The 18,935-nt window shown below is 33.2% G+C and overlaps 1 protein-coding gene across 3 annotated transcripts in view; it reads left to right on the top strand.

Moving 5' to 3' along the window:
- LOC111051237 overlaps positions 1-11,363 on the top strand; it is a 36,370-nt gene extending 25,007 nt beyond the window's left edge. Inside the window, exon 3 of one of the 3 annotated variants that reach the window (XM_039430170.1) lies at positions 10,942-11,363. In XM_039430170.1, the coding sequence (XP_039286104.1) occupies positions 10,942-10,977 (36 nt within the window). In that variant the 3' untranslated portion in view covers positions 10,978-11,363. Of the gene's footprint in view, positions 1-1,966; positions 2,029-10,941 lie in introns of those variants that run through there. The other 2 variants (XM_039430169.1, XM_039430171.1) reach the window with 2 other exon arrangements.
- The last annotated feature ends 7,572 nt before the right edge of the window (positions 11,364-18,935 follow it).

Raw genomic sequence — 18,935 nt, 5'->3', positions numbered from 1 at the left:
CGGTAACTATTCAGTATACTTTTACCAAATCTAACGTATAGTTTCATGTCTCATATTGTTCTCCTTTCTCAATTATCAGCTAAATAGTGATGAGAAGTATCACTTGTACCCCTTGTTTACCAAACAAAACTCTATTGTCTAGATACACATAAATCCATCAAATTTGCCAGCAATTGAACAACGATTAATGACCTCATTGCAATATTATCTGATTCGCTAATTGGTTCTTGAGATATCTTTTGCTTGGTGACATGGCTTAATCAAGGTTAAATTTAATTTGATGGATACGAGCAACCGTTGTCCTGTAAACAAGGGATCCAAGTCACTTGGAAAATGCTTCAAAATGTAGTTTGAAAATTTCACACCAGATGTCAGCACTGATTAGACTTACGCTTATACCTCTTGAATACTAGATTTTTACCACTCTCAGCTATCGATTACTGTAGCTAACTCAAAAAATGAAAAATGTCACTTGGACCCATTGTATTCTGATCCCCTCATATGTTTCCATATGGTGACACTCAGTCTAGTCGATTCTAGTCTCCGTGGCGTCACCATTTGAAGATACATGCTCTCGACTAGAGTCGAGTCTCTTCTCGACCTGAGTCGCGTATTGAGGCGCTGCTCGGCTAGACCCGAGACTGCAAGATGGGTCTGCTGGAGTCTGCTATCATATTTTTATGTACTGTTTATTATGACCTTATTAAACTGTTCACATATCTTCTCAATGTGATCATTATAATATGATCACATAAATGAGATTAAATCATCTAGCAGACTCGGTCACGTCGTGTCGCGTCTCAATATTAGCGACTAGCCAACTAGACTAATATTCTAGTATATTCCAGAGACTCATACGTACTTGAATAAAATTAAAATAAAATCTAGGCATCACCAGCAAAAAGAAAATCTTTGCCCGCTGGTGAGAGTTGCAAAACCGTAAAAGTAAAACATAATATTTCGAAATAATGCAGAAAGTTAAAGTTAAATTCAACTAATAATTACAAAATTTTACTCGGTTGTATATCCATACTTTCTCACTGTTAGAATTAAACTTGAATTTTAAAAAACTTTTGAAGTGAAAATGCTGTGGAAATCCCACAGTCTGATGATGACCAACAACAGGTCGAAACGATCGTCACTATACAAAAGTAAGTGCATTTTCACTTCAAAAGTTTTTAAAATTCAAGTTTACAAAATTTTATAACAACAGAATAAAAAAAAATCAAACAAATATTGTGCAGAGAAAAGAATATAAAATGAAAATAAAATAATCTAAATTGAATTGCTATATTTAAGGTAAAGAAATATTCCCTCTTAATCCACTCATTGACGCTCTTTTTACTAATTTTGAAATCCAAGTCAAAAGGTATTGCATTGATCAGTTTACTGCTTGTGTAAATTAGCTGTCTTCTGATCAATGAAAGTTTAGTAGGATAAACTTGAAATTCCTCTGTCACACCCGGTCTGAAATGATAAGTGTTCTTGATCAACTTTGGGAAGATATTTTTATTTTTATCAAGTATTTTATTAAGACTGAAACAATTCAGTAAATATATACTTTTTAAACATATTCTTCGGAACCGCTTCTACATTTTTCCGTATCCATCTAGCTTAGTGAGTAATTGTCACGATTTAGGAATTCCAATAGTTTTTGTGAACTCTCACTTAATTGAAAAAACGAAGCGAGACTTGGAGCATGTTCCATGTGTACGGCACGCTTAGACATGTGTGTCTCAAATCTTGACAACAGATTGTCGAGAGCCTCACTTTTCTTTCTCTCTCTTTCTTTTTTATTTCAATTTTTTATCAACTCATTCTTCCCCATATCTCTGCCATCTTGTCATATCTGGCCAAATGGTCAAAGCCCTTTCAAGCCATTCGCTATATTATAGCCTACTCTCTTCCTACTTCAACTGTTAATTCTTCTACCTAATACAATATTTTATTATTCCACAAATTACAGATTCATTACTATTAACGGTTTCGTTATATATTTTCCAATGGAACAAAGAAGACGCAAAACATATAAGGTGTGAAATTTCATACAAACCATATTCTATCCACATTTTAAATAGAATGCATGACAGCATTTACAGCGAAGTACTGCCATTAAATGATAAGCATGCAGGTAGCATGTGTGTGTATCCTATTCTCTATGGTATTATTATTATTCAAACTCAGAATTTAAGAGAAATAATCACAATCAACGAAGTATGATGAATAACTGTTAGTTTGTTTTTTATCCCAACGGAATTTATAGTGTGAGAACTTCAGTTATAATTATTGGCTCAGAACACACAAGTGTTCGGTGTGAATAAAAACGGGTACGACGAGTATTTACTTACAAGTAAAGTGTAACGAGTATTTAAACTCCAAGTAAACCGATGTGAATAAAGCGTCGAGTTTACTTGTGACCATGTACTCGCCAATCCGAGGGTTTACTAGGAAGTATTTACTCGCGAGACAACTGAATTCACAAGAAAGGCAATAAGTAAATACTTGTAGCGCCACACAGACTTCTACGCATCATTTTATGTTGTGGTTTGTTCTGTTTTTGTCGCTGAACGCCGATTGCACGTGAGTGCAATCTATAGCACCAATGACAGTCGGAATGCGAAATTTTGAAGCCCAATCTGCCTTGGCCTGATCCATATGTTTGATAGTGCGTGGAAATTTAATCCAATCTTCAGACTTCAACACTATTTTATCCAATACACTTGAAAATGTTCTGCTAACGGTACTTCTTTCAACCCCCATGTCGTTGGCAACACTACTTTGGAATCCTGGATCACTACTGTAAGGTATCTTCAGAAAAATTTCCATCTTTTTCCTTGCAGTTAATCCAGTGATCAAGAAAGTACGAAGTGAGAAAATCTACGTTTTCGCTTTCAAACCGTTATAGTCCCTTAGATAGATCGGGACTTATATTATCACGCCGGTCTCTATAACGTTTCACACCATGCAGGTTCATAAATGCAGCCATCTCTCGTGTACAAATAGTACGACTACGAGTCTGGGGTCAGGTTGACTTGCGAATAGACGAGTATATTTACTTGCTACAGAAGTATTTACTTACGTTTATTCACACCAAAATTGGCATTTTTCGGGGGTTTACCAGCGACCATTGACTCGCGAGTAAGAGTAAATACTTCTTTATTCACTTCAATTTTGGCGTTTACTTGTCATTCAAGTATTTACTTGTCCTACTCGTTTTTATTCACACCGCGCCCATTAAGCTGTGATCTTTATATGGTCTAATAATTATTATAAATTATTCTGAATCTTATAAGTATAGTACTAATCTATGATTATACTGATCTTTCTTACTTTTTAGGAATTCATACTTCATGGGTACACCTTCATAACGTACCTTCATATCTCGTTTAAAATATTATTCAATTATTATTTAAATAGAAATCGGAAAATCCTAATATTCATCTCTAATTCATCGTTAGTTAGGTACTTTATTCACAGGAGATATAATTATATCTCCTATTTATCCCCTTATATCTCCTATTTTTATAATTATATCTCCTATTTATATCTTCAATTTATCTATGTAAATTGAGATTTAACACAGTAAATTGATAAATTGAACTATACCTAGTCACATTGAACCTAGCACTAAATAATGAGTTATGTATAGGCCTAAGCAAAGTACTTAATACTACTTTGCGCAACTCGTAATCTATAGACTATTTCTCACCCTTTTCTTGTGTTTCTATATAATATGAATGTATATTCTATTGAAATGTGAAAAAGTTGTAAGCAAAAGAAGATCATGAAGTTGAACGGAGCCCAACTGAACTCAACCAAACAAAGATAAAAGGAATAAGCGGACTCAACCAAGATGATGATGAAGATTTGAAATGATCGAGAGTAGTCAACGTGCATTGAACTATGTAAAAAGTAACAACTATTCATACACATGTACATATATACCTATATTGTGTGTCATGTATATATAATGTAAAAAGTAACAACTTGTGTACATAAGTTAGGCCTGTTAACGGGGTCCATCTGTTGGTCTCAGTTCAAGTCATCTTGACGTTATTTATAACGGGGTTTAGAAAAACAAGGCTTAACAGCGTTTCGAAGTCGCTGCATTTTTTCGAGAAAAATTTCTCCAGTCCCCTTTATTGTATACAGTACATTTGGTGGTCTGTAACAGAATATATGCTGTGATGAGATTTGTCTTTGAAATAACAACCTGCCTGAACAATGTGGTAGCACTTGAAACCATTAGACAATCATCTTTGAGTTTTTATTCTTCTAATTGAAAAACTGTGATCTGAATATTGAGACTTCTCTCTGGACTGAAATTGAAAAAATCTGGTATGGCGCAATCGCACAACTTTCCTTGCCGTTATGAAAATTGATCACCTGACGTTAGTGTTCACGCGCATCACAAGTCTACTATTCAAAGATCTGAGCCAGCTGGTGACAGAACAACAACGCTGGAGACACACGAGGTCTGCTATCTCTTCATAGTGAATGATATAATAGAATCAACAGTTGCCAACAGTTTGCAATTGAATAATTAAATTTTCTCAAATTTCAAGCTTATTTTCAATTATAGGTGAAAATGTTACTCGACATTAATTAAAGAGATTTTCATGCTCAATCTTTTCCACTCAAAATTTTTTGTTTAATTTATATCTGAGACCTGATAATTGGGAATCTTAAATCAAACTTTGCATAGATGAGGAGGATCTCCTGAACTTTTTACAGATATGAGACTAGTGGCAGTTGATAGAGCTTATCTAAGACTATATTAGGTATAAATTTGATAAAAAATCATTGGAGCTCCAATAAGTGCAGTAACATAAACCAGTATGTAGCTCAAAAAATTGCTACTTCAAACAGGAAGAGATTAAAGTATTCTGGAGCACCACAATAAGGACCTTTCTTAATAGATAAATGACTTGTATATGAGTTATTTTAATAAACAAACTTCTCACATTATTTATATCTTAACTATTTACATCCTTTAATTTTTCATCAATATGTCAATAGACATCTATTCACTGAATCCAATTCACTTTTATTAATTATAGATAATTAAACAGGTATACTCTCTTGTCTGATGCCAGTTGCAGCTGGGTTAAAATATTATAATCCTTGCAAATGTTATCTTCATCCTAAGCTGCTCTCCTAGATTTAAAAGAGGATATTTTCTATAAAGGAGACAGGCTGCTTATAGATGGCTATTGATCTGTTATTGATATCAATACAGCTGGTTATGTATTGATATCCATGGCTACCTATTGATGTGTATTGATATCATTAGGTATTTGGGCCAATACACATCAATACATATCCATGGAAATGTATTGATATCAATACAGCTGGTTATGTATTGATATCCATGGCTACCTATTGATGTGTATTGATATCATTAGGTATTTGGGCCAATACACATCAATACATATCCATGGAAATGTATTGATATCAATACAGCTAGTTATGTATTGATATCAATAGGTATTTGGGCCAATACACATCAATACATATCCATGGAAATGTATTGATATGTATTGATATCAATAGGTATTTGGGTCAATACACATCAAACATATCCATGGATACCTATTGATGTGTATTGGACCAAATACCTATTGATATCAATACATTTTTCTTATTGATCTCTATTGATCACTTCCAATAGGAAGCCGTTTTCGAGAAAATCGCGAAAAACCAACATTTTCACAATTTTAGCCGCCATCTTGAATTGCATTTGATCGAAATTGTTTGTGTCGGATCCTTTTATTGTAAGGACCTCAAGTTCCAAATTTCAAGTCATTCCGTTAATTGGGAGATGAGAGATATCGTGTACACACAGACGCACAAACACATACAGACCAATACCCAAAAACCACTTTTTTGGACTCAGGGGACCTTGAAACGTATAGAAATTTAGAAATTGGGGTACCTTAATTTTTTTCTGAAAGCAATACTTTCCTTACCTATGGTAATAGGGCAAGGAAAGTAAAATCTACAGGGTGTTTCAGAAGTAGTGTCGAGAATTTTAGGGTATTGTACCTGGATGCTGGGAGACTACAAATGTCATATTTGAAGTGTCCAAAACTCAGCGGTTATCCTTATAGCTGCCATTTTGTTTTTTTCACTTAAAAATTTTTATCTCAAGAACGAAATGTTGTATTGATCTGAAATTGATCTGGCATGAATATTTATGCTATAAAGACTCAACTATAAAAAATAAAAAAAAAAATTTTCGTTGAAATTTTTCAAAATGGCGGCCATTTTAAATTTTTGATGGCGAATATCTCGAAAACCGTCCATTTTACAGAAAATTTACAAGAGACAAAAAAGTTAGAAAATTTTTTCACGATTCCAATGATACCTAATTTATTAAGATTGGTCGAAGAATAACAGAGAAATTAATTTTTTTCGTACTGCATGCATGACCACTTTTCACCATTTAAAGATCAATATTAATTTTTTAATTCCAGATGTATTTAAGATGAAGCTTTGAAACTCGGTATGGCTCCATATGGGCAAACAGATGATTTTACAATGGTTTTCAGATGATAATGTTTGTCTTGTAAAAGTATTGTTGTTTCATTAAAAGTAAAGAACCAGATGTAGTGCTTCCTATTTCTTAGTCTCACGTTTCCTAGGTCTTATTTCTATCTTAAATTTCCAGTTTCAATATTTTCTTACGTTGCTTCTACACAAATATTTAATTATTGTAATGGAATTTAGTTCGCTGGAGTACACCGATATTCACTTCATGTATGGAGCAGCTCTTGGCAATGCGACCGAAGCAAGAAGAATGTATGCAGCTGCATTTCCAAACCGCCATCTCCCTTCCGACAAGGTGTTCACAAGAACTCACAATCGGCTGAGAGAAGTTGGTTCATTTGAACGGAACAGGGTAATTGCTGGTAGGCCTCGAGCAGTTCGAAATATTGCTTTTGAAGAGGAAGTATTGCAGAAATTCGATTTCAATCCTAGAACGAGTACGAGAGCAGTTGCAAAGCAAATCAATTCAAGTGCTTCTTCTGTGTGGCGTGTACTAAACAAGGAAAGACTTCACCCCTTCCGCTTTCAAAAAGTTCACTCATTGGTTGAACATACTAAGAGACATACTACCAGAACTTTTGGAAGATGTGCCTCTTGCAAACAGATATAATATTTGGTTTCAACATGATGGTGCCCCTGCTCATTTCGGAAATGTTGTTACGGACTTTCTGAACATGACCTATCGTCAGCGGTGGATTGGGCGGGGTGGACCAGTACCGTGGCCCGCACGTTTACCTGACCTCAACCCTTTAGATTTTTTTTTCTGGGGCCATATGAAAGACCTTGTTTACAGCACGTCAGTAGAAAACGAAGAAGACCTTGTGGCAAGAGTGGTTGCTGCAGCAGGTGCCATTCAAGATGATGAAAATGCTTTTATAGCAGTTCGACGGTCCATGATTGAAAGGTGCAGACTGTGTAATCAAGTTGAAGGACGGCATTTTGAGCAATTGCTGCATTAGCATCAGTGAACCGATTTGAGTGAAATTAATATTTTTCAATGTAAAATAAAATTTGGAGGAAAGTTATTCTTGTATATTTCTGTAATAAGACGGTTTTCATGAAATTATAAAAAAATTAATATTGATCTTTAAATGGTGAAAAGTGTTCATGCATGCAGTACGAAAAAAATTAATTTCTCTGTTATTCTTCGACCAATCTTAATAAATTAGGTATTATTGGAATCGTGAAAAAATTTGCTAACTTTTTTGTCTCTTGTAAATTTTCTGTAAAATGGACGGTTTTCGAGATATTCGCCATCAAAAATTTAAAATGGCCGCCATTTTGAAAAAATTCAACGAAAATTTTTTTTTTATTTTTTATAGTTGAGTCTTTATAGCATAAATATTCATGCCAAATTTCAGATCAATACAACATTTCGTTCTTGAGATAAAAATTTTTAAGTGAAAAAAACAAAATGGCAGCTATAAGGATAACCGCTGAGTTTTGGACACTTCAAATATGACATTTGTAGTCTCCTAGCATCCAGGTACAATACCCTAAAATTCTCGACACTACTTCTGAAACACCCTGTATATGTTAAAGTTAATTATTATATTTATGGAATTTGCATATAAAGGCGCGTACAGATTTACGCGCCGCTAACATGAGCAATTCACTTTTAATCAGCTGATGCAAAGCTTTTTATAACTGTATCTTACCGTTTCTGTAACTAGTAGTTCTGTTAACAGTAGACCTCGCGCTCAGTAAGTTACATTGACCTGTTGTTATGTTTTCTCAAAAATAAATTATTAATTTATCAATTTAAAAGCTCTAGAAAAAATCATAAATAAACATATAGAGCTTTCTGTCTTATCCTACCGTGACGTGTCGTCCCGGAATGTGAGTGTGAGCGCTGTTATCAGGTCTGGCTGCAACTGTCTACAACGTTGATGGAAAGATACAATCATTTTGAATACGGTATGTTCGATGTTTTTGAACGGGTAGTATTATAGTCAACTGTCTACTAACGTTGATGGAAAGATACATTTTCAAGATGTTCGATGTTTTTGAACGGGTAGTATTATAGTCCACTAGACAGCTGATTTATTATGAATAATTTTCTATAGTCTGATTTTTACTCTAATATTGGCGAATGAAGGAGGCTCCTTTTTCCTTTTATATTATCCTTGAAATGCAAAATTTCCAAAAACCTGGTATATAAGTTACGTCGACGCACAATTTAAAAAAGAACATACCGGTCAAATTTCATGAAAATCTATTACCGCGTTTCGCCGTAAATGCGCAACATATAAACATAAATAAACATTTAAACATTAAGAGAAATGCTAAACCGTCGACTTGAATCTTAGACCTCACTTCGCTCGGTCAAAAATAGTCTACAGATATAATCAACTGATTAAAAGTGAATTGCTCATGTTCGCGGCGTGTATATCTGTACGCACCTAATAAGCGCATTTTTCAAATGTAACATCATGTTGTAGGCACCATAACCGCATTAACCGGTAATTTAGTTACTGTAGTAGGTACCAACTCTCAATGTACTTGACAGTTACCAGCACGTGTTGTCTCACTTGTGCATTAATAGGAAGATGAGATTATGACACAAACAACAATCAAACGCTTGGTGGGATTCGAACCCACACCTGTTCCAACGGCAGTTCACTCCGTAGCAATAGTGTCTAGGATTTCGTTATAATAATTGAAAGTTTCATACAAATGAATTATAATAATCATTATTATTCAAATCATTACCACCTCCTCACTCTCTCGCCTTCCCCCCTCCCACTCTATTAATTAATGAAATTAACGTTTTGGTAGAGAGTTAGTGGGAAGAATACTTCGAATATTCTTTCCAAAGAATGGATATTGATATGTCCAAAGCTTCGCCAGTCTATGTAGATGCATAACAATATTATCTATTTTATCTATAGTTATTACAAATTGTTTTTTTTCATATTATATACAGCTCAATAATTATTTTCTAGATTAATATTTTGTAAATTCATTCATAATTTTGCTGTATTGTAAGCTATTGTATATAAGTGTATAAGCCAGTATATATTGTAATCTACATAAATAAAGTACTCAATCAATCAATCAATCTATCTCTCTCACACACTTCCACTTCCATTCTCTCCCACTCACTCTCTCTCTCTGTGTATCTCTCTCTCACTCTCTCTCCCCCTAACTTCCTCCCTCCCACCCACTCGCCCTCTCACTCGCTCACTCTCTCTCTCCACACACACGCTCTCTCTCACTCTCTTCCCTTTCATCTCTCTCTCTTTCCCCTCCCTCACACCATCTCTCTCCTCACACCATCACTCTCCCCCCCTCCCACCCACTCTCTCTCACTCCTCACTCTCTCTAACTCCTCTCTCTCCTCTCTGCGCTCTAACTTCGCCCTCCTAGGTCAAAATAAAGGCAGTCATTCAATTCAAATTCTCTCTCTCTCTCTCTCACTCTTCACCATGCATTCATCACCTAATCCTAATAATTTCAAAAATGATTTTTAATTTGTTTCTGATGGGAAGAGGATAGATGCTTTTAATACTAGAACTGGTGAAAATATTATTCACCAAACGACTATCTATTCTAATAATAATCATTCCTTGTCGTGGATGGAATATAAACTTTCCAACTTTATTAGATGCATTGAGAGATGAGCTGGCTTTATCTTGTCTTTTAGAAAAAATATATTATAGAGAAAATGACTGAGTCTGTCCAACCATAGAGCACTGCAGGACAAATAACTTATCTCTCTTTCATTCATCCATTTTCCATAATACGTAATTACAATCATAATATTATCATCTCACTCCCAATATTTTTTGTTCTTCAGCATTGTATTTCATCAATACTACTCAATCAATTATTCCTATAATCTTAATTAAATCCCACCCCATAGCGTTCGATCAATTTTTATATTTTCAATCATTAATGCAATACTTTATTCACTATTACTCATTCATCTCATTATTCTAAGATTCAAATAATCTAGTTCAAATTTTTCAAGTCAAGTTTCTCATTTAGACATCATTTTGAGTTATAATTTCCAACAGCTCTATTCCATCACATCCCGGTAGTGTGTTAATGGAAAGGTTATCATTTTATATTCTTTTCAGAGAATTGACAATTATTTGATGTAGTCACATCAAAATACTATATTACGGTTATTCAAATTGCATTCAATTTTAATTTTCATTAATTAATTTTTCATACTTTGTAAAGTTCGTTGAATTATTAGCAATACTAATTCAATGTAAATTAGTGTATACGCCAGTATATATTGCAACATACATGAATAAAGAATTCTAATTCAATCCAATGTAATCTCACTCACTCCCTCTCTCTCTCTCTAACCTATTGTATTTTGATTATTGGTTATTCCAAACCATAGAACATCTATGTATAATAAATCATTCCATGTATCAGCTTGCCGGATCTGGAATCTGTTGCCTCCAACTGTGAAGAATATTGGCGATCGTGCTCTGTTTGGCGTGGCAGTATTGAATTGGCTGGGATCTGGTGGCGCAGATTAGGCTTGTTTCGGGTTCAGCTTCATTTTTATTGTCTATTTACATTGTATCAATCTACATAAATTTAACTCATTATTACCTTTTATGCAACTACAGATACAAAATATTTAATCTTATATTGTTTTATGATAATTATTACACTTTGTAAAATCTTTGTTTTTAGGGTTGTTTTGTGTGCATGTGTGAGTGAATGGCAACTTGATTAGATCTTCATTTCTTCATTTCTGATAGGTTTTCCTATATGATTTATCTAGTGGAATTTGAAATATTGTTTCCAATTGTATTAATAAATTAAGTTTAAAATTCTCTTTTATTATATGTAATTGTATTTTGATTAAGAGTTTTATTTACTTATATTAATCTTATGTAATCTTATTACATAACTAGCCGTCAGGCTCGCTTCGCTCGCCATATCCGTCTAGCCAGGGGGCTACGCCCCCTGGACCCCCGACTGGATCGTCCAAGAATGAGATCAGCAGGCTCGCTTCGCTCGCCTGCATTTTTTCATTTTTATCATATTATATTAGGACAATCCAGTCGGGGGTCCAGACTAAACGTCTGGCTAAACAGATATGGCGGGCGAAGCGAGCCTGACGGCTAGTAATATAATATTCCCAGGATTGAAGTAGCAGTGCCCAATCAATTTTTCCGCGATAAATGCATTTAAATCTTCAACTTGGTGCCAACCTAACAAAATCAACTCAACTTAATGCCAACCTGACAAAATTATTAATTTAGTTGCCAGTTAACAACTGTTTCGAAGAGGTACTCTATCTAGATTATAGTTCTATAGTAACATATGATATGGAAATTTCAATTCTAATTAAGAGATTGGGAGAAGAAGAATATACATGCTAAAAGACGAACTTTAAACCCTTAAAAACAACCCTTAGAGTTGAAATATTGCCAAAAGATTTCTTAGTGCGCCTCTAAAGGGCCAACTGAACATACCTACCAAATTTGAACATTTTTGGTCCGGTAGATTTTTAGTTATGCGAGTGAGTGAGTGAGTGAGTGAGTGAGTGAGTGCCATTTCGCTTTTATATATATAGAAGATATGTAATCTATTTTTTCTGTTTTCTTATGTGAAGTTTTCTTCTATTGTAAAGGGTTGTGTGGTAGAGAGGACCAGGAGTCCTAATAAAGGCATATAATCAATCAATCAATCAATCAATCTCTCTCACTCTCACTTTTATCATTCTTCATTGATTGTTAGTTGCTGGTTTTGTTGGATTTGTGAGTTTGTTAACTTGTTATTTCTCATGAATAATATTGTTGTCAGAATCAGAAGTTCATCAACTACAAGAGAAATTTCAATAAATCTTATATTTTCTTGTTGACATGCCAGTTTATATACCATCTCAGTTTTGAAGTTTGATCAACTATTTTGAAAGTTCACAGCATATAATATTTGAACGGTGGTAAAGTTGGCTCGACAGCTGAATGACAATTTATTAATATTAGATCTCCATTTGGAAATTGAAGAGGCTGGAAGAAGCAACAAAATACCAACGCTAAGATGGTAAAGAATAGTTCTTACTATTTTTGTCGATTGTACATTTACCGACTTGTCTTTATCGTGGAACGCGTCTTCCTTTTTTCGTTCCTCTTCTTCTTCGTTTTCCTTTCTTCTTCCTTCTTCTTTATGTCGCACGTGCGTCGTACGCTTTTTGCGACCGTTTCGTTTCTTTTTCTACGCTTCATTTTTTGTTTTTGATGCACAGTAGGAGGTGACCTGCCGCTTTTACTCCTACACCACGAGAATTATGGCCAGAAAAGTGAAGAAGTAAATGAGTGAAAATAAAGATGGGTGAAAAAAGAGAGAAGTGGTGTGCTGGCTGTTGTTTTGACGCATGAAAAAGTTGAGATGAGTTATAGAGCAAAATTTGAAGAGGATTATTTGTGTAGAATAAGAAAACGATAATTGGAAGGGAAAGATAAGTATCGAAATTTGAGTGTAGGCGGTGCAAAAATTCTATAATTTTCAAGTTTAAATACCAATCAAAACATAATTTTTAAGATCTTCATCATAAAAATGGTCTATGCTTCGTTCATGGAATATCGTGTGGCCCAATATAAATCTGACTTGAATACTTAATTTCCTATTACTTCCAACGAATCCAGAGAGGTCAGAGATCCAAAGTTGAGAGATCAGAGGTAAATATGGTTCTACTAAATACCTTATTGGAGATTCTATACAGTACCTAACTCTTCTTGTACATTCTAATTTCTTCTTCTTCTTCTTCTCTTCTTCTTCTTCTTCTTCTTCTTCTTCTCCTCCTCCTCCTCCACCTACTCCTCCTCCTCCTTCCTCTCCTCTTCCTCTTTCACATTCCTCTCATCTTCCTCCTACTCCACCTTCTACTCCACCTCCTCCTTCTACTCCTCCTCCCCCTACTTCTTCTTCTTCTTCTTCTTCTTCTTCTTCTTCTTCTTCTTCTTCTTCTTCTTCTTCATTAGTGGTACTATAATAGTGAGGTCCACGCTATAATGACAGTGTTTTATTAGCAATGGTATTGCTATCCTTGTCTATCATTCAACAAAGCGTATAGTGCTATCTCTTTCTCGCTTTTCTCTGTAGCCAGATCGTCTTTTAACAATGTAAAACATTAATAATTAATTTAAAAAATATTTCATCAATATCATTTCTTGCTTTATAAAAATATGATTAACTAGTAGTTCTGTGAACAGTAGACCTCGCGCTCAGTAAGTTACATTGACCTGTTGTTATGTTTTCTCAAAAATTAATAAATAATTTATCAATTAAAAATGTCTAGAAAGAATCCTAAATAAACATAGAGCTTTCTGTCCTATATCGTACCGTGACGTGTCGTCCCGGAATGTGAGTGTGAGCGCTGTTATCAGGTCTGGCTGCAACTGTCTACAACGTTGATGGAAAGATACAATTTTCAAGATGTTCGATGTTTTTGAACGGGTAGTATTATAGTCCACTAGACAGCTGATTTTTATGATGAATAATTTATTCTATAGTCTGATTTTTACGGTAATATTGGCGTATGAAGGAGGCTCCTTTTTCCTTTTATATTATCCTTGAAATGCAAAATTTCCAAAAACCTTGTATATACGTCGACGCGCAATTTAAAAAGGAACATATACCTGTCAAATTTCATGAAAATCTATTACCGCGTTTCGCCGTAAATGCGCAACATAAAAACATATAACATAAAAACATTTAAACATTAAGAGAAATGCCAAACCGTCGACTTGAATCTCACACCTCACTTTGCTCGGTCAATTATTTTAAACGAGAATGAACCGTTAATATCACATCAAGCTACATCAAAACGTCTCTAAGATCTACGTTAAAACTAAATAAAATATTGAAAGATATTAAGAAAATGATTGTTGTTTTCTTGTATAAGGGTTCATAGCCTTCTAGTCGTGACCCTATTTTTTTATGACTTTAGTCGTGACCCTGGGTCTCAGGGACCCGCTTCTTTCATATTGAATATTTCAATATATTTTGAGATATAATGTTATTCTATGATTCGAATATGTTCAAGGGTTATTGAAGAACGCATTGAGCACTTATGTAAAGCATAAATCGATCTTTATTATAATTATAAAAATAAATTTGTGAAACCTTGCATTTTTAGGGTAGTGAAAAGTAACGTTTGGTTATTATTTTATATGAAGTGAACAAAAAATTATAGTGATGAATACTATGATGGATCTCACATGCAACACTACCAGAAAGATAGGAAAAAAATTGGAAGGTCATAGTTCACTCTTAGGATAGTTTTTACCCTACCCTCAATTTCATGTTGCACAATCTCTGCAAGACCTCTGAAATTATAGTGATGAATACTATTATAAATCTTAAAACCTACACGAAACACTACTAGAAACATTGAAAATATATAGGCTAAGGTCTCTTAAAGTTCACTTTTAGGGGAAGTTTAGAATTCCTGGGATCACCTGAAGTTCATTGGTTTCACTATCATCCCACTCAGGGTCAGTATTCTTATCTTGAACTATGAATTTATTTTTAGGATAACTAATGTCATTGAAATAGAGTTCTAGAAGTCAATTTGTACATTCTTCGAAATCTCTGTTAAAAATAAACATTTTGACTGCTTGAATCCAATCACTCCTACATTACCTATATACCGAATATCCTGTATACCTAAAAATCCTCTAATAAAAATTCCAGAACATAAAAACATAAACATTAAACATTAAGAGAAATGCCAAACCGTCGACTTGAATCTTACACCTCACTTGCTCGGTCAATCATTTTAAACGAGAATTAACCGTTAATATCACATCAAGCTACATCAAAACGTCTCTAAGATCTACGTTAAAACTAAATAAAATATTGAAAGATATTAAGAAAATGATTGTTGTTTTCTTGTATAAGGGTTCATAGCTAGCCTTCTAGTCGTGACCCTATTTTTTATGACTTTAGTCGTGACGTGACCCTGGGTCTCAGGAACCCGCTTCTTTCATATTTCAATATATTTTGAGATATAATGTTATTCTATGATTCTAATATGTTCAAGGGTTATTGATGAACGCATTGAGCACTTATGTAAAGCATAAATCGATCTTTATTATAATTATAAAAATAAATTTGTGAAACCTTGCATTTTTAGGGTAGTGAAAAGTAACGTTTGGTTATTATTTTATATAAAGTGAACAAAAAATTATAGTGATGAATACTATGATGGATCTCACATGCAACACTACCAGAAAGATAGGAAAAAAATTGGAAGGTCATAGTTCACTCTTAGGATAGTTTTTACCCTACCCTCAATTCATGTTGCACAATCTCTGCAAGACCTCTGAAATTATAGTGATGAATACTATTATAAATCTTAAAACCTACACGAAACACTACTAGAAACATTAAAAATATATAGGCTAAGGTCTCTTAAAGTTCACTTTTAGGGGAGGTTTAGAATTCCTGGGATCACCTGAAGTTCATTGGTTTCACTATCATCCCACTCAGGGTCAGTATTCTTATCTTGAACTATGAATTTATTTTTAGGATAACTAATGTCATTGAAATAGAGTTCTAGAAGTCAATTTGTACATTCTTCGAAGTCTCTGTTAAAAATAAACATTTTGACTGCTTGAATCCAATCACTCCTAAATTACCTATATACCGAATATCCTGTATACCTAAAAATCCTCTAATAAAAATTCCAGAACATAAAAACAGTAAAGACTTAAAAACAGCATGAATTAATAAATGTAAAAATCTTAAATAATGAGATTGCATAAAAATGTGCATTTGAAAAAAAACGAAAAAAGTTACGTTAGTCGTGACCCTTGGGTCCCTGGGACCCAGAAACGTCATTTCACAAAACAACAAGTCACAGAGCACTAACACTCTACATCAAGTTTAAGTGTCTACTGACATGAATTTACATGGGTCACAATAGACAGTAAAGCAATCGGAAGCAAAATTATAACTAAAACAAAAATTTCCCGGGTCCCCGGGACCCGGGGTCACGACTAGAAGGCTAGTTATAAAGATTTTGAAGCAATTATAAAAGCCATAAATGAAGAATAACAGGTTTAAACTTATAATTCAGTATCATTAGAAGCAGAATTAACGTATAGAAGTTCATATTTTGTAGTTCTTATTATGAGAAATGAAGTGTCGACTGTTACCAATATTCGATGGCCCATGACAATCTCACAAGTTGTTTAGTAAATGTTTAGAAAATAGCTCATCATGTATATAATTTTGAAATAGAATTCACTGAAGTCATGCTTTTCTAATTCACTAAATACTGAACAATTAAAAATTATTAGATTTGTATATAAAGAATACTAATAATGTTATATTTTGGTGATATTTGTATTAGGTATACTATAATAAATTGTTTATAGATTGTTGAACTTTAATAACATACAGTTTTTTACGGATGTGATAAAAGTAAAAACGTAAGATATATTCAATAAATTGCTCCCTAACTAACATGTTTTTATAACTCTATTAAAAAAATGGAATCTACTTTTGGGAGAGGTTAATCAATATTCAAGTCCTAAATGTGGGACTAAAATTCAAATCCTATCATGTGCGAACTCGATTGCATTCTGTCCATTCATTACTGAATCTTAAAATAATCAATTATTGGAGAATAAATAATTATTATATGGCCTATTTTTGTAGCAACTGAATCGAACATTATGTGTACCTATCATACGGTAATTATGCTGAGAAAAAATACCAGAATCATTCTTATTTTATCATATAATTCCAATAAAAATATGAACATATCATATACAAATTGATAACAACAATAATCGTAGGCTAATAATGAACAAGTCTTCATTTTTCGCTTGCGGATAATGTATTCTTTCTTTTCATGTCAAAGTCTTAATTGATTATGTAATTTCATGATAAATATAAATATAATACATTCAAATTGATATGACTTATTATAGACAAAACAATTAAATGGAAAAAAATAAAAATAAAAAAGCACACCAATTTTATGCAATGTGTACTGGAACTAACCATATAGATTTGTAGCATGAGAGGTTTGTGGTTGATCGCTTCAACTTTTGGAAGATGATCATCTAATCTTTTGTTGATAACGTACATAGATCTGTACTTTGTAATTCATCAGACATAATACTACCTATGAGTGATGTTATGCACTCTGTTGGACATTTCTTGTCTTCTCCATTCTCCACAGAATATCTCTGAGACAAATCTTTATAATACACACAAGGTGATCCCGACTTGATAAGTTTCTTCAAGTCTGAGTTGTGAACAATGTCCCTGCAAAAATAATACGAAAAATGATCCTTGAAAACTAGAAATCATATAAACTGGATATCTCAAAAATTAATTGGACGATATAATTGAAAAAGGGAAAGACGAAATTATTAGTTTCTACCTATTTTTAAATGTTCGCCAAGAATAAAAATTAAATTAGGCCTATCATCTTTTTTTTGGCATGTGTATTTTTATTATAAGATTTATCCAATTTTGAATGAAAATTCTACAATCAAATTACTATGAAATACCATTTCAATTTGATTTTCTAATTGGAGATGTTCTATTTGTTTAACTATCTTCAATTTTGAATAAATGGGTATTTATCTCTTCTTTGATCCATTTTTTGTTTTTAATGCTGCTCTTGGTTTGAATTTGGTTGTCATTATCATCAATTTGACCATATTTTTTTATACTTCCTCATACTACGAGAAAAAATTAGCACAAGTTTAGAATTGAAGTAACAATATTTATGCACATAAGTAGTATGAGGATATTTCACATTCAAACAAGGGTCAAGATTATTTTGATCAGGAACAATTTCAATTTGTTAATTTTTAGTTTCTCTTACCAAAGGCATGATCCTAGAATATTAGCAGAATGGAGCACACTTATGTCGTTTTCGATTATTGGAATTTGATGTGAACGTGTTTACAAAATAGTTTATGAAACAGAATCAGTTTATGCTTCTAGAATTGAATAAAGTATTTTGTAATAAGATACTATCATTTTATTTGGATGAATGAAATACAAATGAGATATTATAAACTATTCAAATTCAATTTTCAGAGTATAATAGAATCTAACCTCAAACCTCCTAGTACTGCGTTTATCACGGAACATGGTGGATAAACGGAATCATTTTATGGTTCTAGAATTCAATAAAGTATTCTGCAATAATATACTATCATTTTATTTGGATGAATAAAATACAGATAAGATATATATTATTATAAACTATTCAAATAATTCGATTTTCAGAGTAGGATAGAACTTCTAACCTAAACTTCCATTGACATTCAGATTGGCCAAATTTCAAGTGTGCTAAAACAGCTGATCAAAAACTTTTCATTATTTGTGTTTATCATTCAATAATAATTAAAACATTCATAATAATATCATCTTATTGTCAT

Source organism: Nilaparvata lugens, chromosome 6, assembly GCF_014356525.2.
Source record: "Nilaparvata lugens isolate BPH chromosome 6, ASM1435652v1, whole genome shotgun sequence".
In the NCBI taxonomy this organism is placed as follows: Eukaryota; Metazoa; Arthropoda; class Insecta; order Hemiptera; family Delphacidae; genus Nilaparvata; species Nilaparvata lugens.
This window is presented reverse-complemented; position numbering and strand designations above follow the sequence as displayed.